Below are 27,681 nucleotides of genomic sequence, written 5' to 3'. Positions count from 1 at the left end.
GGGTTAATGGTAGGACCCAAGACTGGGTTAATGGTAGAACCCAAGGCTGGGTTATTGGTAGGACCCAAGGCTGGGTTTATGGTTGGACCCAAGGCTGGGTTCATGGTAGGACCCAAGGCTGGGTTCATGGTAGGACCCAAGGCTGGGTTCATGGTAGGACCCAAGGCTGGGTTCATGGTAGGACCCAAGGCTGGGTTCATGGTAGGACCCAAGGCTGGGTTCATGGTAGGACCCAAGGCTGGGTTCATAGTAGGACCCAAGGCTGGGTTACTGGTAGGACCCAAGGCTGGGTTACCGGGGTAGGCTGGTTATTCAACATACTAGAAGCTTGCATCTTGCATATACATGCGCAACAATTGCAAACTCCTACTCACAAGTTAGTTTTAACCTGCTATCCTTACTCAATCTACAAACAGAGACCCATAACAAAGATAGATCTATAGGGAAATCTTACCATAGATGAATAGGAGCTGCAGTGAAACTGGCCCCCTATATTCACTGCCTGCATAATCCTAACAGTGCCAAGAAATAGTGACGCCATTTTGAGGAACCCAAGACATTGTACTGTCATTCTTCAGAATACACTGCGCGATGAGGGGACAAGAGATACTATTTTATCCTTTACTGCCACGACTGCATGAGGCGCGGCCGCCCAGTTTTGCAAGCATTGGCAAGAAGAAAGCCAGGAATGTGTTTACCATACCGGCCGCCAAGCTCCCACAGCTGGGGTGCCACGGGCACTTAGCGTCCACTCCTTCTCCCAAGCAGTGGCATGCACACCTGTGAAGTCCCCTTCTACTTCACAAGTTTTACATCTAAAAGAAAAAGAAAACTAAAGTATAAGATTACATAATTCCACTCTAAATACAGGCTGTTCTCTGGCTTTGTTAATTATGAAGTTGATATCTTACAGGTATGGTACGTGTTAGTGGTATGTCCCCCCCCCTCCCTGAACTAGTAATGGTATGGATGGGACAGGTCATCAGTAGCTTACCCAAGAACTGGGGCTGGTATGGTACAAGCCTCTGAACTAGTAGTGGTAATGATCAGAGAATGGTCCCCCCCTCAACACATGAACTATTGAAGGTACAGTGTTGGTCAGTGAGCCTACCCGAGGTGACTACCATGAACATCCACATGATTTGGATTCTCTGTTGATCATCAGTGTAGCATCTCTACCCTCAAGCAGTTGGATGTCCCCTACCTGCCTGGGGAGATTGGAGACCCCCCAGCTCTGCAAAATGAACTCCCACGAAAGGGGCTTCCTTTAAGCATTAAATGCTACCCGCTAGATATGGTAAAAGCCTTGATAGATAAATAGATATCAGTACCTCACGGTTTGTCATGCATGCAGTCAAAATTCTACCTATTTGTCATGCATAAATCGAAGTCTTGCCTTCAGTGAACATCTAGTTGCTCTTCGGCATCCTACATTCAGTGCCAGACTGCCGAAAGTAAACATACAGTGTCTTAAAAACTGTGACGTATAGAAACCAACACCAGCGGAGAGAGTTTGCCAGGTGGTTGTAAGGTTCCCCTGACCAGCACAGTTTCGGTATTTTCACGCGTGACGCAAACACGCGACAGTGGGGTAGATGACCGTCCCGCGATGGTCTTCACTGAGGCTGGGCTAGGGTGTGGCCTTACCTGAGGGCAGGACGGGGGCCAGGTGGGCCAGGGCGGGGGTAGGTGGCCAGTAGTGCTGGCCGTAGAGCCTCTGTAGGGCGGCGTAGTTCCCAGCCTCCGCCAGCAGCTCCAGACCCACGGCCGTCTGACGCTTCCACTTGGTCCTGTCGGAGTCGACACACACACACACGTCATAAAAATTTCTGGTCTCAATATCTAATTATATTTACGAAAACGCCTAAACCTCGTACATTAATATCATTCATAGTTACATGGTCTATAAGGCAGTAGCTGTGGTCAGAGGGTTTCAAAGAGAAGAAAAGACTAGAAAGAGAAAAAGAGAAAGAGAGAGAGACGAAGTTCTCGATGTTGCTGTAATGTAAGTTTAATGGCAGAATATATTTACATCGTCCAGCATTTGACGTGTGGCCAGAATTATGATAAACTGCTGCTGTTGCCCCAACCGCTCCTGCTGCTGCTGCTCTTCTTGTTGTTCCTTCTGCTGCTGCTGCCACTGTACTACTACTACAACAACAACAACAACTATTACTACTACTACTACTACTACTGCTGCTGCTGCTGCTGCTGCCACTGTACTACTACAACAACAACAACTATTACTACTACTACTACTACTACTACTACTACTACTGCTGCTGCTGCTGCTGCTGCTGCCTCTCCTGCTGCTGTTGTTGCTGTCTCTACCGATTTTGCCCCGAAAACTGTTCTTGCCTCTGCTGTTACCACTGCTGGAAGTGCCTACTACTGCTATTCCTATTACTATTACTACTACTTCTACCACTACTACTACTACTGCTACTACTACTACTACTACTACTACTACTACTACTACTACTGATTCTGTTACAAGAACAGAACACTGTCAAAATAGAGGAGGAGGAAGGAGCATTACCAATGATACCACAGCCAAGAACTAACAAACATACCAGCTCAGTTCAGGAGCTCCACCAGCAGGGAAAGACTGGTGGAGGAAAACGTGAGTGTGTGAGGACGGATGCCAACAGGAGAAATTCACCGTAAGGTGAGTGTGTTTGCGAGGCTGTGGTGGTGACAAAGAGAAAGCAACCATCAAGCAGGGAAGACAGAGACGTCATCTGTGAGGAAGGAAACGCCTTCCTTTTGACACACAACACCCCCTCATTCTGCTCGCTGGCTCCCTGAAGACGCACAAACTACGACCTAATCCGGCCGCACACTCGGCTGCTTTATGTCGGCGATCTTCATAAAAGAATGGTGCAGCGTGGGGCGGGTGTCTCCGCCGCCCCGACACAGAGACATAAAAGCGAGGTGCAGAACGAATGTGATAAACGATGGTGGGGAAATGTCCCCGCCTGGGAAGGGTAAAAAGACCATCAAAGCCGAGAGGAAAGGGTTTTAACGCCCGGCCTGACCGCCACACAGCGACGGGGGTGACGATGCTCCCTGGGGCGAGGGAAGAAAGCTCCTATCGACGGCACGCCCCGAGGGGCGGTGGTGGGAAGAAGCGATAGCCCGCGCCGGCTCGCCCCTTCGGGAGGGAGGAGGAACTTATAGCTTCAAGGAGACTTGGGGTATCACTGGTTATTGCTCGCTTAAGTCTTATGGGGGAGACGGAGGTGGTTCGTGGAGGCTTGTCAGCCCCCACGAAGACGTGAGATGTTCACGTGTGAGCGGGTGCTATTTGGGCTCAGTGTAGGGGGACCAGTGAGGGACGTTAAGTCAGGGATGGTTCGCACGACAGTCACTGGTTTTTGTATGTTGATTCTCGTGAGGAAATAAAGATACGATTTGCCCTGAGGGTCGTAAGAAAGTCATAGCGATTTGAGTGAAAGCTGATACCTTTTTCATTTTTGGTGTGGGAAGGAAAGAAATGGTGTTTACCTCCACAATAGCATCACTAGAAGGAGGTCGCAATCGAGAGCAGTCAAGAAAAGTTGGATGAAATATAACCTCAACTCACCTAATCTAATGTACACAAAACCTAAGTCAACCTGTCTTAACTTAGTCTAACTTAACCCAGCATCTCACCTTTCAAAATGGAAGGAAGTCTCGGCTGCAAGAGTAGATGTGACGGACGAAATACAAGATGCATCAGAGCCCTGGCTGACGATTGAATTATAGTGACCTGAAATCGTTACTGTGACGGAGGGTGAGGACCTACGAAGGGTGGTCGTGATGGGTGCAGTATGGCAGCCCTGGGTCATGGGGTAATGGTGCCAAATTCATGGAGATGATGGGGCATGATGGAGGTGGAGGACATAGTGATGGTATGACGAGCCATGATAGTGGAAGATGGTGCTTCTGGTGGAGGTGGAGCCTGGAGATGGTACATGGCCGACTCCGCTCCTGGTGGAGGTGGAGCCTGGAGATGGTACATGGCCGAACTCCTAGTAACCTTGGAGAATGGTGGAGCATAACTTGGGTATATCAGAGGGACAACACAGGTACTGTCACATAAGCTTTTGGAGGACATACGTAGATCATGGTCCTGATGTTCTTAGGCTGTGGAGAGGATGGAGCCTGGCAGGAGCGAGACGCAGTGATGTTGGGGATGTACCAACATCCTAAAGACCATCGGAGCCAAATGGTTCAGGACCATCGGTGCGTGAGAGAGACAGATAACAGAAGACCTGATGGTCTGTGACGCGGTTACCTGCTGGAGGACAGTCATGGCAGTATAATGGGAAGAACAGATAATAAAAGAAGAGATCTGATGGTCTATGATGAGGTTATCTGCTGGAAGGACAGTAATTGAAGTATACAGGAAGGAATAGATAACAGAAGACCTGATGGGTCTATGACGTGTTAACTATACCAGAGGACATCACCTTGTATGCGATTGTTTGAGTCATGAAACAAACCTTTTATAATAAGGATTTATATCTAGTTTTCATGTCGTCGGCAGATTTGATGACTCTCGTGGTCTGTCCTGTTTCTAGCCTGGATCATTCACATGGATAGTAAAAAAAATGTGGAGCATAGAACTGGGCCTTCTGGCACCCCGCTCCTCACGCAGAGCCAGTCGGGCACTGCTCCTCCGTTCAGAGCCACTCCACATATAACGAAAGGCCTGTTGGGAGGACGAGAAGTAGTGTGAATGGTTGAAGAGCATGTATGGTGTTGGAGGAATATGGTCGTGTGGGTGGTGGTGGTGGTGGTGGCGAAGAGACGGAGAGAGGGAGGGAAGGAGAGCATGCATGTTGTTGGAGGAACATGGTCGTGTCGGTGGGGTAGTGGTGGTGGTGGTGGTGGCGAAGAGAGAGGGAGGGAGAGAGGGAGGGAGGCTGGATGCACGGCTGGCTAACTGCAGCAAGCGAAGGGCTTCCATCGTCACCTCCTCCTCCTCCTCCGAGCCGCTCCCACCATTACGGGACGTGAGTCAACAAGTTGGGTCGGCCGGACGCGGGGCCATCACAATGCCGTGAATTTATTATGTTAACTAACCCTCATAGACGCCCTGCCTCACCTACCCGGGATGGCCGACCCCCACGGACCCAATACCCGTCTAATTTGTCTCTCTGTGAGTCGGGTTACACGTTTAGATTTGCCATTATACACACAATCAGTGGCTTATTGTTGCTCGGTACGAACGTAGAAATATTCAAAAGAAATAAAAAGTTATAAATGATATAGTTTCCCGTCGCTTAAAAGAAAACGTGGACACGTTTTCTAATTATTTTTTTTTTTCTGTAAGTACTCTGCATTTTGTTTTGTAACGGCTCCGCGTAGCTGTAACACTTGGTATTTTCATTACAGGAAAACATGTTAATCTCTCTCTCTCTCTCTCTCTCTCTCTCTCTCTCTCTCTCTCTCTCTCTCTCTCTCTCTCTCTCTCTCTCAAGAATACAGTCATTTCTGTTCGTTACACAACTGTGTTTTGCCGTAATTTTCTTTTCATTTTTACGCCGGCTAATTGGTGTTGCATTACATGATTATTTGCAAGCACCATATTACAACTGCTTGCGCGCGCGCGCACACACACACACACACACACACACACACACACACACACACACACACACACACACACACACAAACAAACATAAAAGCACAAACAAATGCTCAAGCTGATTGTCAGACACTGAAGATACGGTAAGGATCAAGACAGAGAGAGAGAGAGAGAGAGAGAGAGAGAGAGAGAGAGAGAGAGAGAGAGAGAGAGGCAGGCTACGTCAGACATCAAACCTTGATATTTTTTTGGGACACACACGCTCTCGATGTCATGAAAAAGGGTCGAGTTCTACGAAGTGGATCAGCGTTGGAAACGCGTCCCTCAGCTCTGCTGTTCACTGTGAGGGAGGACATGAGGCCAGGCGTATCTGCTTGCCTGCTCCAGTTAGCATCAGGCATTTTGCATCTCATTAAGGGGTCGTGGTGTGGTTGCGAAGGATTAGGGGCCACTGAACAGCCTTCATGGCAGGGTTGTACAGCTGCGCAGGCTCGGGGCTGCTGTACATGAGGGTGGGAGGTAGTGAACTGTGCTGTGACTGCTGTACACTAGGGTGCGAGGTAGTGTACAGGACTCTGGGTGTTGAACACCTAGGGCAGTGTACAGGACTGTGACTGCTGTACATTTGGGTGTAGAGTAGTATACAGGACTCTGGCTTCTGTACACCAGGGTGTAGGGTAGTGTACAGTGCTATGACTGCTGTACACTAGGGTTGAGAGGTAGTGTACAGGACTCTGGGTGTTGAACACCTAGGGCAGTGTACAGGACCGTGACTGCTGTACATTTGGGTGTAGAGTAGTATACAGGACTCTGGCTTCTGTACACCAGGGTGTAGGGTAGTGTACAGTGCTATGACTGCTGTACACTAGGGTTGAGAGGTAGTGTACAGGACTCTGGCTTCTGTACACCAATGTAGGGGGGTAGTGTACAAGACTCTGGTTGCTGTACACCACCCCAGAGTCATCTGCCCTCCCCAACACGTATCAAAACGCTAGCAAATATCTCTTTAATTTCTCTCATCTAAAAGTGCTAATATTAGCGGGGTCCCTCCCCGTCCATCACAAGACGCAACTCTCTCTCTCTCTCTCTCTCTCTCTCTCTCTCTCTCTCTCTCTCTCTCTCTCTCTCTCTCTCTCTCTCTCTCTCTCTCTCTCTCTTCTTCATATCTTCACCGGTCCTTCCCGCGTAAACGATTTTTCACGTACCTTTTTCCGCTCATTTTCACCACAGTCGCGGGAGATGATGAATGGCTTGTATGTACCCCCTCCTTCTTCATTCGCGTCTCCGCCTCTTCTGGTTTTGCACCTTCATTCCCTCCCCACCCCCTTCATTCACTAACACCCCCAATTCCATTCCATCCATGACCAACCTCCCCCCGCTCTCCCAAACTCCCATACACCCTCTCCCATTTTCCTTACGACTTCCTTCATCCGAATGATAACACCAACGATTTACGTACATAATTATCTTAACATATCTGACCTCAAGTATAACCATTCTGAAGAATTAGTATATCCATGTTATATATGAGGTCTTAGTGTAAGTCTATTGACATATATTGCTTTTGAGATATACTAGCATGGTGATATATCATATCATACCCTGACAGTATAATGATAAGGCGATATACATCATACCCTTACAATATGATATATATTGATATACCTTGTTTTAATCATATATGACTAGGACAATTAGGGCAGTTATACTGCCACTATACCCATACGGTGTGTTGAGTATACTAGCGAATATATTGCCAGAGTATATATTATCATGACTGAAGGTTGGTAGATGTCTGTGACAGGAAGGGGAGTGACTGACACTAGTAACGTAACAGGCAGGACAACAGTAACGTAACAGGTAGGGAGGATTGACAGCAGTTGCGTAACACCCAGGACAACAGTAACGTAACAGGCCAGGACAACAGTAACGTAACAGGCAGGAAGGGAACGACAACAGTAACGTAACAGGCAGGCAGTAACGCCAACAGTAACGTAACAGGCAGGCAGTAACGCCAACAGTAACGTAACAGGCAGGACAACAGTAACGTAACAGGCAGGCAGGAACGCCAACAGTAACGTAACAGGCAGGCAGTAACGCCAATAGTAACGTAACAGGCAGGCAGTAACGCCAATAGTAACGTAACAGGCAGGCAGTAACGCCATCAGTAACGTAACGCTTATTAAGATGTATTGAAACTTTTGTGGCCACAATTAATCACACCTTCCATACACGAGTCCTCAGTGGCGCAGTGACTTGCACTCTCCCAACTTAACTCCCGGGCTTCGATTCCCCCCACGCCTGCCTGCCTCTGCTGAATTCTGAACCTTAAATCACAGTGCCGTAGAGGTCAAGCTAACGCCTGTGCTCCGATTTTCATCTTTAAAGAACTTTGAATCTTATTATAAAAGGCGTTAAAGGCCAAATTTCAAAAACTGTACAGATCTGTGGGAGAGTGTGGGTATTTCATGGGTATTTCACACTTATCTCTAATTGCCTCAGAGGCTGTTTTTCACTAGCGCGTGACGAACGCAAGCTGGGACGCCCGTGAGTGAGGAAGTATCCCTAAGAGACAGATGATATAAGGGTGTCATTCCCATGTCGCTCCTGGTCATCCGTGAGACCTAAACAAATTCTATAGACCAATAGACCAGTAAAACAAGCAGACAACAACAATAACAACAATAACAACCAGCGAGGCCCGTAGACACAACGGCACGATCAGCTGACGCCAAAGACGGACGAACAAAGTGCCATCCCCCATCTGTCGCTAAGGTCGAGATTTCCCGGGAAACACGACGTATAGCTATGTCGTACGGTGTCAGGGGCGTGGCGTGGCCCGGCCCAACATTGTCGTATACGTTGCTCGGGTACGGACGGGTGTGTGTGTGTGTGTGTGTGTGTGTGTGTGTGTGTGTGTGTGTGTGTGTGAGAATCATTGATCACAATGTCAGATATATTCACCTCCTTTTTTTCCTTCCTTTCTTTCTTTCTTTTGTGTTCGCCCGTCTCCGATGATGGTTGGGTTTGGCAGTGAGTTCTTGCATTTACATAATGTACATGGGTCTGTGTTTGTCTGTATGTATGTACGTGCTTGCGTGTGTGTGTGTGTGTGTGTGTGTGTGTGTCTTACGAAAAGAGAGAGTTTTACCCTCGTGTTGTCCCGTCTCTTAACCTTGTATATATGTGCATCATGTATCGACTCGCGCCTTGACGGTATATATTTACCTCACTTTACCTACCTACCTCAAGATCCCTTCCTCCTCCTTTCCCGCCCCCTCCCTCCCAATCCGTGAGGCTCGCGCAGCGCCCAGGTAGTCGCCCACGTCCACCTGGCGTGGCTGTAGATGAAGCAGTGTGGTGATTCGTTGTTCCATGTGTCTTTATAGGTTGAGCAGCAGACGGTACCGTCTATGTAGCTTATCCTTTGAAGCCTGCGCGCCCCCAGTCCGTGAGCGATGTGGATTGTAAGACCGACAGGCGATCTACGGTCGCGTCACTCACACACACACACACACACACACACACACACACGCGCGCGCAACGCCACCGTTTCGGAGCGTCTCTTTTAAACTCGTAGATCTCTCTCACTCCGTCGATCCCGACACACGCTCCCTCTTCCCCATCCAATCCTTCGTGACCTGGACGTGGTACGCAACAGTACACCAGTCGGTAACGCACGCCTGCGTATCATTTTTGTCGTCCCTCCCCCCTCCTCCTTCCCCTCCTTTGCCTCCACAGAAACGTAAGGTCTCCCCACTCACGCGCTGTCTGCGCACTGTGCCATTCGCCCGACACCACACCAGCGAAGTGGGGGGTGTGAAAACGATCTAATTACCAGAGGTGGTAACTGGTGGTTGGAGGGTTTGGGGAGGGAGCGCCTCCCCCTCCCTCCCGCTGTTTCAGCCAAGCCACAACAACCTCTCTCTCTCTCTCTCTCTCTCTCTCTCTCTCTCTCTCTCTCTCTCTCTCTCTCTCTCTCTCTCTCTCTCGGCAGCGTAGCGATGATAAAACCTATAATTTCCCCCGCGGCCGCCACAATCAATTACATGAACAATATTGGCTGTGATTACCATACTTGATTTAGAAATAAATCAGTTTATATGAGAGAGAGAGAGAGAGAGAGAGAGAGAGAGAGAGAGAGAGAGAGAGAGAGAGAGAGGAGTCGTGCCAGAGCAAATAGCCTTTATGCTGGGCCAATTACGGGACGCCAACACCTCTCTCTCTCTCTCTCTCTCTCTCTCTCTCTCTCTCTCTCTCTCTCTCTCTCTCTCTCTCTCCTCATGACCGCTCTCTAGCCACCCCGATGGCACCCTCACTACTGACTGCCTCATGGGTGCCATGGGCTTCGCTCACGCCCCTCCTCATATACCTCCTCCGCTGGGTCGTCCTCCCATATATTCATGCCTAGGCCCTAGGGGAAGGGGGATGTCTCGCTCTTGGCTATGTGGGCTACCTCCGATGATCGCCACACTGGGTGATTCTCTGTGCTCGCAGACCCTCGCCAGAGCTTCGTCAGGAGAGGACCTCCCAGAGACCAACAAGGTCTTCGCTACGAACCATTAAAAAATATATCGGAAGATGTTATGAAATATATATATATATATATATATATATATATATATATATATATATATATATATATATATATATATATATATCCGCAGAAGCTCTACGTAAATACGTAAGAGATGAAATGATCTATCAGACGTGATAAGTATAATTGTGAACCTGTGCAGAATGTGGCGGATTATGATTGTAATATCTATATAAACTTGTGGATATTAACATCTTTGAGTACGACCTTAACTTTAGCGCGACGGGACGACCCTCAGAACGCTCAGGACAAAAATTCAGTGACAAGAAATCTGTTCGAATGAAATTTAAAACGAACGAACGAACCAGGCTACCACTATGGAGAACGACCCAGGCTATACCACTGTGGAGAACGAACCAGGCTATACCACTGTGGAGAATGAACCAGGCTACCACTGTGGAGAACGAACCAGGCTATACCACTGTGGAAAACGAACCAGACCACCACTATACAGAACGAACCAGGCCACCACAGTAGAGAACGAACCAGGCCACCACTGTGGAGAACGAACCAGGCTTCCACTGTGGAGAACGAACCAGACCACCACAGTGGAGAACGAACCAGGCTTCCACTGTGGAGAATGAACCAGGCCACCACCGTCGTCAGGCGCCCCCCTACCCACGCGTCACAAAGCTCCCTGTATACTTAAGGCCCACGCTGGTCTACGCTACCATCCAGTCATCTGTCGAAATCTCTGCAATTAGACGGTAACGCTGGGCGAGCCAGGGCTGTAAATCACCCCATACGCTATACTTACCCGCCCGGCAGGCCAGGATGTGGTCGACGTTAGATGGTATACTTGATAGACGGCAATTAAGACGCCCTCCTCTTGAAGCGTGACGAGGGAAGGTAGTTAGGTAGGTAGGTAGGTAGGTTTTAGGGAAGGTAGGTAGTAAGAGACGCTTACCTTAGGGATGGGGAAGGGGGAAAAAGTGGCCATAGAAGGGAGCTTGGCCGGCAACAACCACCACCACCACCCCCCGTATATCACAATCGTTCCATCACTAAACATTCAACGGAAAGAGATGATTTATTCAGTGAATCATTAATCTATGTGGACTATGATTCGCAATCCTGTGTGATGGGATTATTCAAATACGTCATCTGTCAAGTTTGTCTTGCAAAAAAAAGAAAGAAATAGAGTGAGGGAGAACGCCCACCTCCCTCACGTAGATTTCTTACTTCACAATATCACTAAACCACCGTCCCATAGCCTTAAAAATCTCCCCCTCACAGAATTTTGCCGAGGGCCGATGGATCATCTGTGCTCAAGATCCGAGACTGATGACTCTGCTCAAAGACCCGAAACTGATGACACAACCCACACTGGTAAACAGGGATCATTACCTTGAGAACTATATGGTGCTAAGTCAATTCAAGTCTCCTCCCCCCCCAGCAACTCTACATGAGTTGTGGCTCCCGCTTGTGTGTGTGTGTGTGTGTGTGTGTGTGTGTGGAGGTGTCAGGTGAGAGAACTGTCGGTATGAAAAACATTTCCAGTCCACTGTCATCCAACACTGTTATCCAATATGGCATTGACTAACGTTTCATCCAATATGGCATTCTCTAACATTTTTCAGTTTCAAACCATAAACGCATCATGGTTTGATTAAGGAACATATAACAGTGATTTCAATATTACTTTTATCTACAGTTTGATAGATATATATATATTTTTTTTTTACCCATTTTGTTCTTTTATGAAATGTGAAATATTTTATGTATAGTTGCCACATAGCTGCTTAAGAATTATGTATTTTCACTGATTTTATTGCTGGTAATTACTGGTGCATTGGTATGTTGAAATCCGCTGAAAATACTTCTAGTATGTATGTATACATATGTATAAGCGTTAAGTCTGAGAAGGGAAAAATATACCCATTAGTGTATAGAATCTAATCCTTCATACTAATCTAACATATAGATATCCAGTATTCATTTATTTACTTATAATTACTCCAAGACCTCTTTCTTGAAAAGAATCTTGTTGTTACCCGGAATCTGCGCTACATCTAGTAGCAGGGAAATGTGGAATCCTCTTGGGTGAGAAGTCCTGCCAAAAGTAACTATTGATTAGCGGTGTAACCCTGACTAATTTTCGAACACACTCGACTTCATTTCAATCACCAGATCTTCTCGTTCAACAGACGGTCATCCTGCCTTCATATGGTAATCTGACTGAAATCTAATTTCCATCACATCCAAACTGGATACGTCCGACCATTATCCTCCCATCGAAACTCCAGTTTTGGCACTCTGTTAGGACTTCTTGGCCTTCCATTCTCAGCTTTTTATACTACTGTTCCTTGGGACGTGTGTGACATCCTCGGGTGGGATGATGCCTCCAGCTGTGCTGACCGTATAGCGGAGTTTATGTTGGCTGGGGTGTTTTAGTCCTCTTAACATTTCCTCTGTCTTAGCGTTATCGTGCTTGCTCTGTTGTTTCTCTCAGAGCGTCCTTGGCTATGCCACTCTTTCTCTTCCTTTCTCCACATCTGTATTAAAAGAAAGTGTGCTAATTCAGCTTTTTTTTTTTCATCTGCCCATCTTTATCATCTTAACCAAGGCATCGCGAAGCTACTTCTGAATTTCAGCCTGTCCGTCGCTTTTGCGACTTCACGCTCAGATATCTCTATCCAACTTGATAAAGATTTCACTCCCTTAAACGCTTCGAATCTTATCCTATTCTTTCGGATCGCCAAATTACAATCACGTCTTGGGCGAGGCCATTTGTGATTATATTCCTTCTGTGGCTCGCCTCTGGTCTCTCTCTCTCTCTCTCTCTCTCTCTCTCTCTCTCTCTCTCTCTCTCTCTCTCTCTCTCTCTCTCTCAGGAACTGTGGCTGATCCTTTGTCGTGGCCCTCAGCATCTATGACAGGTCGTGGCATAGATCTTCGCTCTTTACGTTTCCTTCCTTCGGCTCTTCTGCTTCTCTCTGTCCCCAGATGCATTGCTTCCTCCTCCCCCTAACCCCCTCTCCCGTTCGTTCTATCATGGTAGGTTGGTGAGGGAGCGTCTTCTCTCGCCTTTATTCTGCCAGTTGTGGCATTCCTTTGTGGATTTCCATCCCATCACCCTGTCCTCTTTTCCTCTATCCCTAACGACGAATCTTCAACCTCTAACCCTAATCCCTCCCTTCAATCCTCCACCCCTCCTCCTCCCTCCCTCCCCCTGTCCCTCCTCCCTCCCGTTATTCCTATACATGTTCTATGTCACTTAACAGTAACCTGGTTAAATGCGATAATGCAATAACGCATTTGTCACGTACATCCCTCACTTTTTTCTCTCTAAATCTCATTCGTTCCCCAGTCGCTCAATGACTGGAATGCGTTGGGCCAAAAGCATATACTCTGTACTGATCCTGTAAAACCCACATCATGAGCATCACAATAGCGCCCCTAATCCCCCAAAGCAGGGATAATTTATAGGCATCAGAATCATATTTACGCTGAGCAGTTCTTCCATGCCTGCTGGGGTCTAAGGGTCTAATTAACCCCAGTGGCGTAGAGGGGTCTAACTAAACCCAGTGTAGTGTACTACCCTCTCTTCTTAGCCACAGTGGAGTCAGAAAGTCTTCTCACCTTATCAATTCTCCGGCTCCCACGTCTCTCTAGCCATGACTTCCCGTCTGCCTTGATGTTTTTGTGGCCCTCCTCTCTCTCTCTCTCTCTCTCTCTCTCTCTCTCTCTCTCTCTCTCTCTCTCTCTCTCTCTCTCTCTCTCTCTCTCTCTCTCACCGTTCTCCTGGTGTTATTTTGCGAGCTGTTGCCGTGCGCTGTCTCCACGTGTCACCGTTACTCAGGTCCTTGACCCGCCGCACGCGACTGGCTGCTGCTTCCTCTAGTTTCTCTGGGGAGACGAACCGCTCGAGGGGCAACCGTTGTGATACCTCCTCCTCCTCCTCCTGCTGAAGCAGTCTCCCTTATCTTATCTTTTCCTCATCTTCTCACCTTGCCATATTTCAGTCCTCAGAACCCTGAATAATCTCTCCCACAGTGTTTATCACACACACACACACACACACACACACACACACACACACCTCCGTCGAGATTGTTGCCAGAACAGCATCGCTTCTTGGAGGATGACATCGTTGCCACTACCCTCACCAGACCTCGCAAGAAGACCAGAGGTATTCTCTCACAGCTTGGCTGCCTGGGTGATAGACCCTGCGAGAGGTTAGAGCCCACAAGTTGATTAAGCCGTTGTGTGGATTCGTTGGGTAGGAGGCAGGCTACCTACCGCCTCTGGTCGAGCTGGCTGACTGGGCGGTAACCACAGCTTTGAGAGTCAATATCCCACCACAACACTCGTCACCATTTTACTTTTAAATAAAGCAACACATGAACCACAATTACAATTGCGTGAGGGGGGTGTGGGTGTGGGTGTGGGTGGGTCCTGAGGGGGTGGGAATAAAGCTGTGTTGTGTGTTGTGTGTCCGCGCGTCCGCGATCGTCCATCAACGCTACCATGTTATTATCTAATTTGTCTCACTCATAACCTACTGCCGTCCCTGGGTGTGGTGGAGGGAGGGAGGAGGAGGAGGAGGGAAGGGTGTTATATTCCACCACTCCCACTTTCTCCTCCCATAGTGTCCTCAAAGCGGGTGGTGGAGGGTGAGATGGAAGGGAGGGGTTAGGTGGATCTGTGGTGGTGTGAGTGTGGTTGACAAAAGACGATGTATGGTAAGGGGCGTAGGTGGGGATTATGATGGAGATGTGGTGAGGGTGAGGATATACGAGAGGTGGTATGGTCGGGTTGTGTGGTGGTGGTGATGGTGTTGGAGAAGCGATGTAGTTGGGATATGTGGTACTGGTGGTGCTGGTGGAGAAGCGGCGAGGGCGGGATATGTGGCGGTGGTGGTGGTGCGAGTTAGTGTGGTAGAAGTTGTGGTGGTGAAGAAGATTTTCAGTTGTAGTGATACATCCGGTAACAACTGAAATTGGTGGTGGTGGTGGTGGTTAGGGAAATATATGGGAAGGACAGGCAACAGAAGACCTGATGGTCTATGACGAGGTTATCTGCTGGAGGACAGTAATGGCAGTACATGGGAAAGACAGATAGCAGAAGACCCGATGGGCTATGACGAGGTTATCTGCTGGAGGACAGTAATGGCAGTACATGGGAAAGACAGGTAACAGAAGACCTGATGGTCTATGACGAGGTTATCTGCTGGAGGACAGTAATGGCAGTACATGGGAAGAAGAGATAACAGAAGACCTGATGGTCTAGGACGAGGTTATCTGCTGGAGGACAGCTTTTGGGGAGTACGCGGGAAGGCTAAATAACAGAAGACCTGATGGACTAAGGTATGGTCATCTTCTGAAGTTCATATTGCACTGCAATTCTTTGATTGCCTGCTTTTCTGATATCTAATATCATTAAAGTATAATTCTAACAGTGACTTAAAAATCATTAAAGTATCAGTCTAACAGTGACTTAAAAACCTTCTGGTAGTCTTCCCTTTAAGAATACCACACTGTAGTGTGTATTCCAGTTTTCTATGCCTCTTGAGGAACCATTTTGCCCATGCTTCCATTGCATTTCGTGCCCATTCACTTCACCCTATTGCTCCTGGTCACTCTGTCCCTATCTAACGCGAAGAATTTCTTCTGATATCATTAAATACTTTGAAATCTTTCCGGAGTTTAGCTTTCATAGAAAAAAAAAAAGAGAAATGATGTCAGACTTTTGAGTTTTTCTTCATAAGGTTTATCTCCGAGCAAAGGAGCTTTGGTTTCGCTGCTCTTCTCTGTAGTCGTTCTAGTTTTGGTGACTGAACAGCGTAGTCTCAGTGTAGTCTTAACTAAGGCGTTGTATCTTTCGTTTCATCGGTTCATATTTCTACCTGGGAAACCTAACATTTTGTTTGCTTTATTATCTGCAGCTGGGCAGTGCTTTGCGCATTCTACGTCGTCATCTGATGATTATCATTCCAATGTCTCTTTCTTCTCGTACATCTAATAATGGCTTACTGACCATTCGTATCCGTGTTCAGTATTTTCATTACCCAAATGCATTACTTTGCAAGTGGCTCCAACTGAAGTCCATTGGCTATTTATCTGATCACATTTAATTTCTCAAAATCCATTTAAATTATTAAGTAGCTTTTCGTTCTGTTTGGTTCAGTAGCATTAAGTGATGGTGATAACTTTCGATGACTGGTGGCGATATTGGTGGTAAGGTGTGATGATGGTGATTTTGATGGGGAAGTGTGTGTGTGTGTGTGTGTGTGTGTGTGGTGATGGTGGCAGAGTTGGTGGTGGTGGTGGTGGTGGGTGCTATGTGAGATGATGGTGTCAGTGTTGGGGTGTGTTGGTGGAGACGATGTGACTAATGGTGAATGGGTATGTGATGTGATGTTTTGGTGGTGATGGGGATGGTATTGGTGGTGATAATGACGACTGGCGAATCTGTTGATGATGGCGATTGTAAGAGGCTGGCGATTGTGGTGAGGCTCCTATTGGCGATCGTGGTGGTGGTGATAGTGGTAGAAGGTGGTGGATGTGGTAGAGGCCGTCACCCATCACAATCTCCCTTTGACACTGGACCGACGGCAGCCAGGAGCAACATGGCAGCCAGGAGCAACACTTATGTGGTCGTGTTTACCTAAAAAAAAAAGCACGAAAGGGACCCCTAAAAATCCTACTGCTTGACCATGGAGGTTGTCGCTACTGGACTGAAGATCGTAGTGTTCGTGTGACGGCAAGGAAGCCGATATACCATCCTTCATGAAGAGCACTGGTGCTCAGACCACTGAGCACGATGGTACGATGCTAGAGCACGACGGTAAGGTCCTTGAGCACGACGGTACAATCCTTGAGCACGACGGTACGATCCTTGAGCACGACGGTACGATCCTTGAGCACGACGGTACGATTCTTGAGTACAACAGCATAGAATAACAACGGTACGATGCCTTGGCCTTTGACCCGACCCTACGGGTCGAACCGTCGTGTATTCAAGGATCGCACTGTCGTGGGGGATTAGGATTCGGATCACTGACACTCCTGAAACAGTGACAGTGGTTGGAAAACCACACACACACGAGGAGATAGGAGGTACTTGTGCTTTAACAGTTTATAACATCAGTAAATTACAACTGTAAAGTATAACCAAGGACCTCGGTGGTTGAAGCCTGTCTTTATGTTGTAAATCTCTCTCTCTCTCTCTCTCTCTCTCTCTCTCTCTCTCTCTCTCTCTCTCTCTCTCTCTCTCTCTCTCTCTCTCCTCACCAAAAGACGTAAGTGGAGCCAATCCTTTGTGAAAGACGTATGAAGACCTTTACGTCACCCTCTTTGAAGGGTCGAATGTCGTTTTCTCTTAACCGCTTGAGGACGACGAGTTGATGACTCCCGCCACCAGGAGTAAAAGGGCTCGAACTCTTTTGAGGACAAGGGTACAACAAGTCGTCGTCCTCGAAGGCTGATCTTCGTACTCAGTTGGTTAAGTCATCGTACCCGAGAGCTTTAAAGTCGTCTTAAGGTCTATAGTCATCCTAATCAAGGGATCAAGTCGTCCTACTCAGGTCGTCAGGTCGTCCCACTCATTGGGATGAATATCCCAAAAACCATCGGTCTATCCTAGGAAAAAAAGGAAGCTATATCACCTACAGAAAACGTAGAACCACACACGCCACCGTAAGTGGCGGAGGAAGGCTCCGTTGATTGCCTCCTTAAATCTCTACCACTCGGGGGAGCGTCGTGGTAGCCAAGCTTGTAAGTACCATTTTCTTTATCACGGTGATGAATTAGACACCTGCAGTTTTCTCGGTGATAGACCGTAAGCTGTGGAGTTATGACAGCGTGGGAAGTGATTGTGTTATTGTATGTCATGTGTGAGTGTGGGAGTGCGGGAGGGACTGGTGTGGGGGGTCCGACCGACGCCTGGCGGGCTTACGACTCGTCCAACACAGAGTTTAGAGATACACTTTACGGACGAGGCGATGTGAGCTGATGACAATCGACGAATGTCATATCAGTTGATGCGCCACGGTCATTAGAACGCAATCGCACTTGCGCCACGGTCATTAGAACGCAATCGCACCTGCGCTACAGTCATCAGAACACAATCGCACCTGCGCTACGGTCATTAGAACGCAATCGCACCTGCGCTACAGTAGTTAGAACGCAATCGCACCTGCGCTGCAGTAATTAGAACATAATCGCACCTGCGCTACGGTCATTAGAACGTAATCGCACCTGCGCTACAGTCATTAGAACGCAATCGCACCTGCGGTGTTGGCCTCGAATTGAGTGCGGTAGTTCTATGATCCGTTGAGCAAGAGTGGGAAAGGATTTGAAGACGAGAGGAGATTATCAGAACTTATTAAACCCTCACCTAACTTCCCCAGAGAGAGGCCAGGAATCACCTTGAACTTTCAGTGTTATGGTAGAACTTTAGGAGTGCTTTGAAACGTTTTAAAAAAAAAAAAAGGTCATCCCTTTGATTTAATTTCTTGAAGAAATTTTTTTGGGTAAATTGATAATCTGGAAATGTATTTTCGTAAACAGTTTGGTTGAGAAGGATCTACTAGTCTTTCACTGAGTGGAGTGAACGAAAGCGAAAGACCGAAACAATTATATATTCTTTACATAACTCTGAATGTTATGTACATGTCGCTTTCTCAAGGATTTCAAGTGAGGTTTTCGTTGATTTTATTGACTTTTTAATCATTCTTTTATTCACTATTTAATGACATTAAAATCCCCACGTTTTCCCTCATCTTTAATGATCCGTCTGCTTTTCGACCTATTCACAGCTTAAACCTGTATTCATCTTACTTTAGACTCACGTCCGCCGATGTGGCAGTGTTCCGCTAACTGCAACAAAACGATTGAAAAGATTTCTGACAATATTCTTATGTTGAACTCCTCCTTTTCTCAAAGTACGGTGGAGAACAGCTTCCAGTTCTCTGCCGCCACCGTTCAAGCACCGCTGCTGCTGCTGCTGCTGCACATAGTCAGCTGTAGCCGTAAGGCAGCTGTTATTAACCCGTTACCCACGACGGGACGATCCTTCGGTGTCATGGACTAGCCTCTGACTTGAACCTTAAGGGGTCGGTGGAAAGTCGAGGTCGTCACATACACACAAGGGTCGTACCGTCGTGCCAGGTCGTCACACACACACGCAAGGGTCGTACCGTCGTGTTACAGGGGCCAAGCTGATACCAGTACTGAACATGGTACAGCTGTTCTCCTAAAGAACACTGCCAGACTGATGCCATGAACCTGAACTTCGGTATTGCTTGAACTACCTCAATAGCTTTCGAACGCCTGTAGCAGGAGTATGATAGTCCCAGAAGCTGATGAACTCTGATACATCATGAGTTAATCTTACCTAACCTAATACTAATCTAATTCACGCCATCAGATGACTTCTAACATTGTGTAGAACAGAATCAAAATATTGTCCCTGGGATTGATAGGAAAAATAGAGGCGTCTGGTAACCTTCTCGCCAGACTCTAACCGTCTTTTTAACGGTCCCAGCCGCCACCGGCACCAGAGTCGTGCTAGATATTTTACCGGCCAGACGCAACGCGCCCAATGCCAACAGTCATAACAGGAAGAGTTTAATGGTCAATATGTGTGTGTGTGCGAGTGTGCGTGTGTGTGTGTTGCAGGACTCGGTCTGCTTGAGGTGAAAAGTCACCTTTGGCGAGGCTGTATCATCGTTGAAGAAACAGAGTCTCGTGCAGGAATCCATCATGTCCTTTGCTACTGAGTATAGCGCAGCCTCATACTGCAGGAGCCCCTGGGTAAGACGTTGTGGGTGACACCAGGACCCGCTCAGAGAGGTGACCTGGATGAGAGGCTAGCCTGCTGGTGCTGGCGGCTGAGGTGGGGTTGGCCATGATAGTGTGGCGAGGATGAGTGTCGGTCTGAGGACAGTGTGGTACTGTGGTGATGACAAGGACTCGCGTCCCGAACCCACCCAGCCCTACGCTAGACGGTAAGGCAGTGGTAGGTAGCCACCTTGTGCCCAGCATGACCTTACGTATCAGGTTACGGCCTGAGCTTACGTCCTGTAGGAGTTGTAACCCCTGGGAGAGTAGTCCTGACGATGGCACCTTCCCATCCTAGTTCCTCCTGGCGCCAGACGACGGTATTCGTCCACACAAACCCAAGTCGATGGATCCATCTGGCTCAACCAAACTGAGGGAGGCTTTTGAACACAATAGTCCTCTTTATTTTCATTCTTCTTTTCTACCTTAGACTTATGTAATGTGTGAGGGTCTTAACGGGAAGTTTTCGTGGAGATTTCCTCATCTAAAACCGGTGTTTACCGGAGGTCTGGAAGGCCACATCTTCAATGAGGGCATTCAGCCACTTCGAAAAGAGCGGGTGGCTCAGCCCTCAACACCACTGTTTTCCTACAGTGAGAGGAGGAGAAGGTACTTCAGACCCTTCAACTCAGTGAGGGGGACTGAAGCCAAACAAAGGACAATTATGGTTTAACTTGGATGAATTACGGGAGATGTATATCATGTTGGAGACGTGGGTTATTGTCCATCTTTACGAGAGCAGGAGGAGGAGGCCGTGCCGAGCCCAGGAGCCGACCGTCGCTCGGCCCCCGAGGAGACCTGACATTTTTACGGGCGGACAATACGGTCCATTTACGTTTCCACTCTAAATGCACCGCCACCGAGAGAGCGAAGGCTGTGTGGTCTTGATACTGCCATCATCCTTGTGGATTTTATGCATTATTAGCCCGCCCGACTCGCCAACTTTTAGGATGGGTATGTGGTGTGATTCACTCCTTACCGCAGACCAGGAAATGACGACCTGTTCTGCTCCAGTTATCCGTAGGTTCCAAGAGTTATCGTATGGGAATCAACACAAAGAAGTATTGATTAGTTTAACCCGATCATTTCACGTATCTTGTACTTAAATGTGGTTTTTGATGGACGATGGAATCAAGACTCTATATATCCCAGGATATATTGGACGAAAGAGAGGGACTTCCCTGCCATTTGGCTATACTGCCTCTCTCTTATAAACACTTCTAAGATCACCACAAGAAAGTAAGAACTCCTGAGACATTACTGGGTAACTGGGTAGTAACAATACGTGTGACTGGATTCGGTGAGGAAAGAAAACATTAGAAATAGGAAAGAAAACATTAGAAATATCCATCTCCCGGGTTTTTTCTCTCTCTCTCTCTCTCTCTCTCTCTCTCTCTCTCTCTCTCTCTCTCTCTCTCTCTGGGGTCGTCTCAGCACCCGGGGAAGGAAGGAAGAGGGGAGGCGGGGGCCGCCTTCTCACCGAGGCCCCCCGCCTCCCCAACACCCACTCCGGCAGGAGGCAGATGAGATCACGTCGAGGAACACCACTGTCATCAAAAGCCCCCCCAATCCCCCATAGAGAGATTTCCATCCCCCCAGACAATGGGGAGGAGCAGAGAGGGATTCCTCAGGTGTCTGTGCGTGGCATGCAGCATCACCCACACAGAAAACTCCCCCTTTGGGGGAACATTTCTTTTTACAACGAGAGAAATTTATGTATATGATAACCTTAAGACCGACTGTGTGAATCGTCTAGTGCTGGTCGGGTGTAGGTGTTGGGTGTAGCCAATTGTGTATTTACGAAGTGGTGTATTTTTTTTTTTTTTTTTTTTGGGGGGGGGGAATGGGGTGTTTGTGTGGGTGCGTCTGAAGATTCCGTTAAGCATATGGTAGATGTGAGAGTCTCTCTCTCTCTCTCTCTCTCTCTCTCTCTCTCTCTCTCTCTCTCTCTCTCTCTCTCTCTCTCTCTCTCTCTCGCGGCGACGCTGGCCGTCCCTCGTCGACCCGGGTGCCTTTCGCGGGAAGCCCTTTGGCCAGGCGTCGTCGTCAGCACGCTCTGGGGGGAGGGGGGGGGGGGGCCACGTGTGGAACATCTGTCGGGCGGCGTCGTTGACAGCAGCAAGGTCTCGGGCGACGACGCATGGAACAGCTGTCGGGCGGCGGCGTCGTTGACAGCAGCAAGGTCTCGGGCGACGACGCGTGCGTGGAACTCCGTCCGGCCTCGGTACGACGTCCACGTCCAGGCGTCCTACCACATACCGTCACCCTCCCTCCCGAGCCAGACCCCCACCACGAACGAACGACCGAGCCGTCGCCGCCAGTAACGGCGGACGTCCGGACGTTCAAGTTGGGGTCGCCTGGCGGGCCTTGGGCGAGCACCTGCCCGCCATGCGTGACGTGAGACATGACTGATCTGATTGGCGGACGGAAGCCAACGGGTAGCCACGGTCATCAGTCTTAACTAAGGGCGTTTGCGCATTCGATGCTCAGGGATGTACAGAGAGGGTCCTCCGTCCGTGACGCAGCTTGATACGGACAGTGGCGACAGCACGCAAACCCCCTTCCTTCACTTCACCCCCTCCACCTCGGCCGCTCTACGACGGAGCCTTTGTCGTAAGCCGAAACACACACACACACACACACACACACACACACACACACACACACACACACACACACTCCTCTTGCCCCTATACATTTTCCGATACTTCATCCACAGGTCACAACGAGTTGTATATGGTGACGTGACCTGGTCACACAAGACGTACCGGAGGTCGAATGTGATCCAATATACATGACGTCAGACCTCTGACGCATATGTCATACGTGCCGTTGATGGCAACTTTGCTGGAGCACCACAATACTCCTGGCGAAGACTTGCACGTTGCCCTACACCACACCAGAACAGCGAACATTCCTACTGGGTTTACTCGGCGATGTCTACGATCGGCATTCCCAGACGCCTGAGATATAGAGACGTGTAGAGACGAGGTGTGTCCTGTGCTGCCAAAATTTGGGTGAACCTTCAACCTCAGCTCGAGTCCAATTCTCCAGTTTCTCATGGTTAAAGGCATATCTAACCTTAACCCAGACCTGTTGCTTTTTACAGAGGAGTTAAAAGTTTAATGGCTACACACTGTTCAGGAGAAGGTTTGAGTCGATGGTTGGGTGTGGTCTAGATGGATCAACTAATGATTATGTAGATGGATGGAGGGAAAGTTACGATGTAGAAGGATGGAAGGAACTAGTAAATGGATAGAACCTGTCGATGTATGGAAGGAATGTATACTTGGATGCGTATAGGGACGTGTTGAGAGAGGAGTTGGGGGACCTGGGTGACTGTGGATAGATGGATGAGACGTTATGTGTGAGAGAGCCAGACGTGTGGATGGAGTGTATGGCTGTTATCCTAAGACTGATGCATGGATTTAGTGGATGGATGGGTGCAGTGTGTGTGTGTGTGTGTGTGTGTGTGTGTGTGTGTGGATGGGTGTGGATCCCGCAAAACCAATAAACAACGTTCATCGCCCACAAAGCCCATAGTGGGCAATCAGCCCCTCAGGTAATGAATACCATGATAACGGTAAGGCCCTTATGAGCCGCCTCTGATTGGCCGTGATGTATGAGAGGGGGAATCATTCGTGATCATGTCAGGCTTTCCGGGGGCTCCGTTGGAATTAATCAGAACAGCCCATTACCGTCCATAAATCTTGCGGAGGTCGAGTTATATAGGTTGATTTCATCCGGTGATTTTCACAAGGCCTAGCTTTAAACAGGGCCTTTGTCGCTCAGTAATGATGATCATCATATTCGTTATGATTATCATGATTATATCTGTGATTATGATAGTGATTAACAGTGTCTCAAGCTCCATTTGTCTAGCTTCCTCCCTACACCTCTTTTATGTGTGTGTGTGTGTGTGTGTGTGTGTGTGTGTGTGTGTGTGTGTGACGAAATACGCAACACAACACGTGACCTGACCTGCACAGGTATGCAGTGTGACCTTAGTCGGATCCGCTCGTCCTAGGGGGTCTCTTCGCAGTGCTTGAGTCGTGACATTCAAAGTGACCTCTGACCTCAGATGACCCGTAGCGACCAGGAAAATCCCAATTTTCTAAACTGGATATGATTGTCATCAGACGATTTCTTTCTTCTGAGACAAGGTAGTCTGTAGATCCCCCACACTGGAGGTGATTTACAGTGATGTGTGATACAGTGTATTTTACAGTGACATGGTGATTCAGATACAGTGACCTTTTTTCACGCAGTTCACTTCCAGTAACATGGTAGATACGGTCTACCAAGATGCCTTCCCTGGACGACACAGGGGTGAGTGAGAGAGAGAGAGAGAGAGAGAGAGAGAGAGAGAGAGAGAGAGAGAGAGAGAGAGAGACTTAGATCGACTAAACCACTTCAATAGAATGGCCGAATACTCTTCAGAGAATCTTGAGGATATTTGTCAAGTGTGGTTTACTGTGATGACTCTCCATTATGTGGGTGGTGGCATTACTGGAACCCCGGCAAGCCATCTGCTCCGGCGGTCATTACCGTAAGCAGTTTACACTGTTCATAATGACAGTGCGTCGCCCTACATCACGACGGTGAACAAATATAATAACATCTTGATGGCCGTGGGGGCCTGTGGTTCCCGTGTGATGGGCGAGGGAAGAGTTTAAGGAGGTAAATTATGCAAGTTGTTATTACTATTTCTTTTACGGAGGAGGCATGGTAGGGTGAGGGGGGTGGGTTTTCCTCGATGATGAGGAAGTATATTAGAATAATAGGGACTGAGTGAGGAAATCATGTCTGTTCAGTATGATGTGATGCATACAAGATACGTGTTATGGTCTGTATGGGAAGTCTCGCATTGTTGGACGCATATTTTTTTTTTTTTTTTGGTGGGTCATGTCTATGGTGTTGTGCGAAAGGCGTTTCCACAAGGCTTGTGTGTGTGTGTGTGTGTGTGTGTGTGTGTGTGTGTGTGTGTGTGTGTGTGTGTGTGTGATGTTTGGTGGAGTCTGTGTAGGAGGGTGGACACGTCTGTTGATGGTGGAGGAGGCTATCCTCTCTCTCTCTCTCTCTCTCTCTCTCTCTCTCTCTCTCTCTCTCTCTCTCTCTCTCTCTCTCTCGGATACTGGCTGAATCAGATACCTGGGAGACACTCCAGCTGCGTCATATATATATATATATATATATATATATATATATATATATATATATATATATATATATATATATACGATGGGGAGGTTGTAGCTGGGCCAGAGAACGCAGTGCGCCATCAGCTGCGCCAGATACACGACCGACCCCCCTTTGGGCCAAACGCGGCGGTCAGAATTTTTCATGGCAGTGTTTGCGGAGGGAGCGGACCAGCGGTCGGTACTGTTTCCTGCTGGTGATGGTAGTAGAACCATTCCATGTATCCCCCCCATGCATGCATGCGTCCTCCTCGTCGCTAAACCCGTTCCGCTGAAAGGGCAAAGTGATCCACCTACATTGAGTTAAATGAACCACTTCCTCGCATCATCTTTACCTCCGTATTCGACGCGATCATTTTTCAGATCGCAGTATTCCGCTTGTGTTCGAGAGGTGGCGGCTGCTGCTGCCTGTCGTCACCACCACGACGACTGGGGGATAAAAAAAAAAGCGAATCACAGCTACGAAGAGGGAGTGGTAGAATGCCAGTGATTATGATATAATAACAGGATATATGAAGGGCGGAGAGAAGCGACCGCTTTACTCCTGAAGGAGGGAAGTGTTAGGTGCACGCGAAGGAAGGAGGGAGGGAGGGAGGGAGAAACCAACCCCACCCACGCCGCCCACCCTAGCCCTCTCGACGCCCGTGGATTCTCCCCAACACCCACCCTCCTTCCTCTCCCACCCTTGAAATGCAGTCTGCGCGCCCCTTTCTGCTGTCTTGTGGAGTAATGTGGCATGGCAAATGCATGATCTCATCCTGCATGTTTCGCTGCATCTTGGATAGATAGCAGGGCATGACGGACTGCTGAGACTAAACACTTCCAGCATCTGGAGGCCAGACTTGGTGCGCGCCTCACTGCACACAGCATCGAGGGATCGTTATGGAAGTGAAAAGAAATAAAGAAAATAGCGTGAAAAAAAAAGAAAGAATGAAAGAAAGGTGTCATCTGGAGTGATGTTATGCAGCAACGCCTAAGAACGCCTCACACGGTACGGCCTCGCCTGCTAGGATGTTGTGGGATGTGTCAAAAAGGTTAGATTTGTTTTCTAGTATCTACTGCTTTATAAACACCATCCTCGTTAGTTTTATCCAATCTACGTAAAGATGAATAATTGTCTTAGTGTCTGTTGGTACTTTGTCTATGCATAGAGAGAAATGTGAAGTATTAACTATTTGTTCTCGTATGTATCAGGTGTTGATCTGTGTGTCTCCTTACCTGCTAAATTATTGCCAGGTCGTGACGTGTGGACCCCTACCATCTACACTGGTCCAGGGTTCGTTGCACTGTATGTCGTAGTCTAGGGCTATCAACACTGTTGTGGTGCAGGGTTTTGACCTGGGGACACTCACCGTCTGTTCTAAGTACCAGGTCTTGACCTAGGGACACTCACCGCCCGTTCTGGTACCAGGTCTTGACCTGGGGACAATCACCGTCTAATCTAGATACCAAGTCTTGACCTGGAGGCACTCGCCTAATGATCTAAGTACCAGGTCTTGACCTGGGGACACTCACCGTCTGTTCTGGTACCAGGTCTTGACCTGGGGACACTCACCGTCTGTTCTGGTACCAGGTCTTGACCTGGGTGTCGGTCAGGTTCAGCTTGGCCGCCAGTTCCATGCGATCCTGCACACTCAGGTACTTCTGACGCTCGAAGCTCTTCTCCAGCGTCTGCAGCTGGTTGTCCGTGAAGGCCGTGCGGGCCTTACGCTGCTTCTTGCAAGGCGGAGGACCCGACCCTGCGTCTTCGTCGCCGTCCTCGGCCGGAGACCCGGGCGACCCTGCGGGAGGAGGAACCAAGATCCTCAGTGCACATACACATAGGCCTCACACTCGAGTTCATTTGGTTAATAAGGACATCAACACAACAGAGAAGTAACCAGGGCTCAGAGTGGAGATATTATCACGGAAAGCGTTAAGCAATTTTGTTCTTTTTCTGTTTTTATGAACCTAAATCGGGAGATGGAGTGCCATAGCCATAAGATGTTTAACAGCGAACGATCTTCGGGACAGGCTATTGAGGACAATATAGCAGCTTAACAGCCAACAAGCATTTGATTTGGTATAAGAGGTCAAGTAATGACTACAATGAGATAAGGAACGGGAAGCAGAGAAGCTTTGGAGAGACTTTTGTGGACGAGGAAGATGATCCATTACTCTCCTATTCAGGCTCAAGGAATTGAAAAGAACGAGTTATCGACGACGATGAGAGACAACAGGAATTCTGAAGTTCTGGAAGTGGAGGAGGTCTTGTGTAACAAAGCTCTCAGATTTCTTAAGAGACAGTGAGCTCAGTTTTAGACAAAAGAGAAGTTTGGATAGTCTTTTTGCCTTTAGACTGTCATAAAAGCTTATGTCATTGTACCTCACAGTTTGGTAAAGAAGCTGAGTCTTCATGCAAGAATGAAGGGGAGAGATCCCTCCAGTGGCCAAAGCTAGAGTATCCTCCCGACAATCACAGTCCTCCAGTTTCTTCACCAGATTGACAATGTCAAGTGTGAACATTTCATCGAAAAATGCAAAGGT

General features: G+C 48.2%; 1 protein-coding gene across 1 annotated transcript in view; it reads right to left on the bottom strand.

Annotated features, from left to right (window-relative positions):
* The window catches only part of LOC139755773 (uncharacterized), a 54,929-nt gene that overhangs the window by 1,823 nt on the left and 25,425 nt on the right, over nucleotides 1–27,681 (bottom strand). Inside the window, exons 2-3 of the mRNA XM_071674396.1 lie at nucleotides 26,711–26,936; nucleotides 1,648–1,790 (exon numbers count right to left, since the gene is read on the bottom strand). Coding sequence (XP_071530497.1) covers nucleotides 1,648–1,790; nucleotides 26,711–26,936 — 369 coding nt within the window. The remainder of the gene's footprint in view (nucleotides 1–1,647; nucleotides 1,791–26,710; nucleotides 26,937–27,681) is intronic.

The sequence above is a fragment of the Panulirus ornatus genome, chromosome 20 (genome assembly GCF_036320965.1).
Source record: "Panulirus ornatus isolate Po-2019 chromosome 20, ASM3632096v1, whole genome shotgun sequence".
In the NCBI taxonomy this organism is placed as follows: Eukaryota; Metazoa; Arthropoda; class Malacostraca; order Decapoda; family Palinuridae; genus Panulirus; species Panulirus ornatus.
This window is presented reverse-complemented; position numbering and strand designations above follow the sequence as displayed.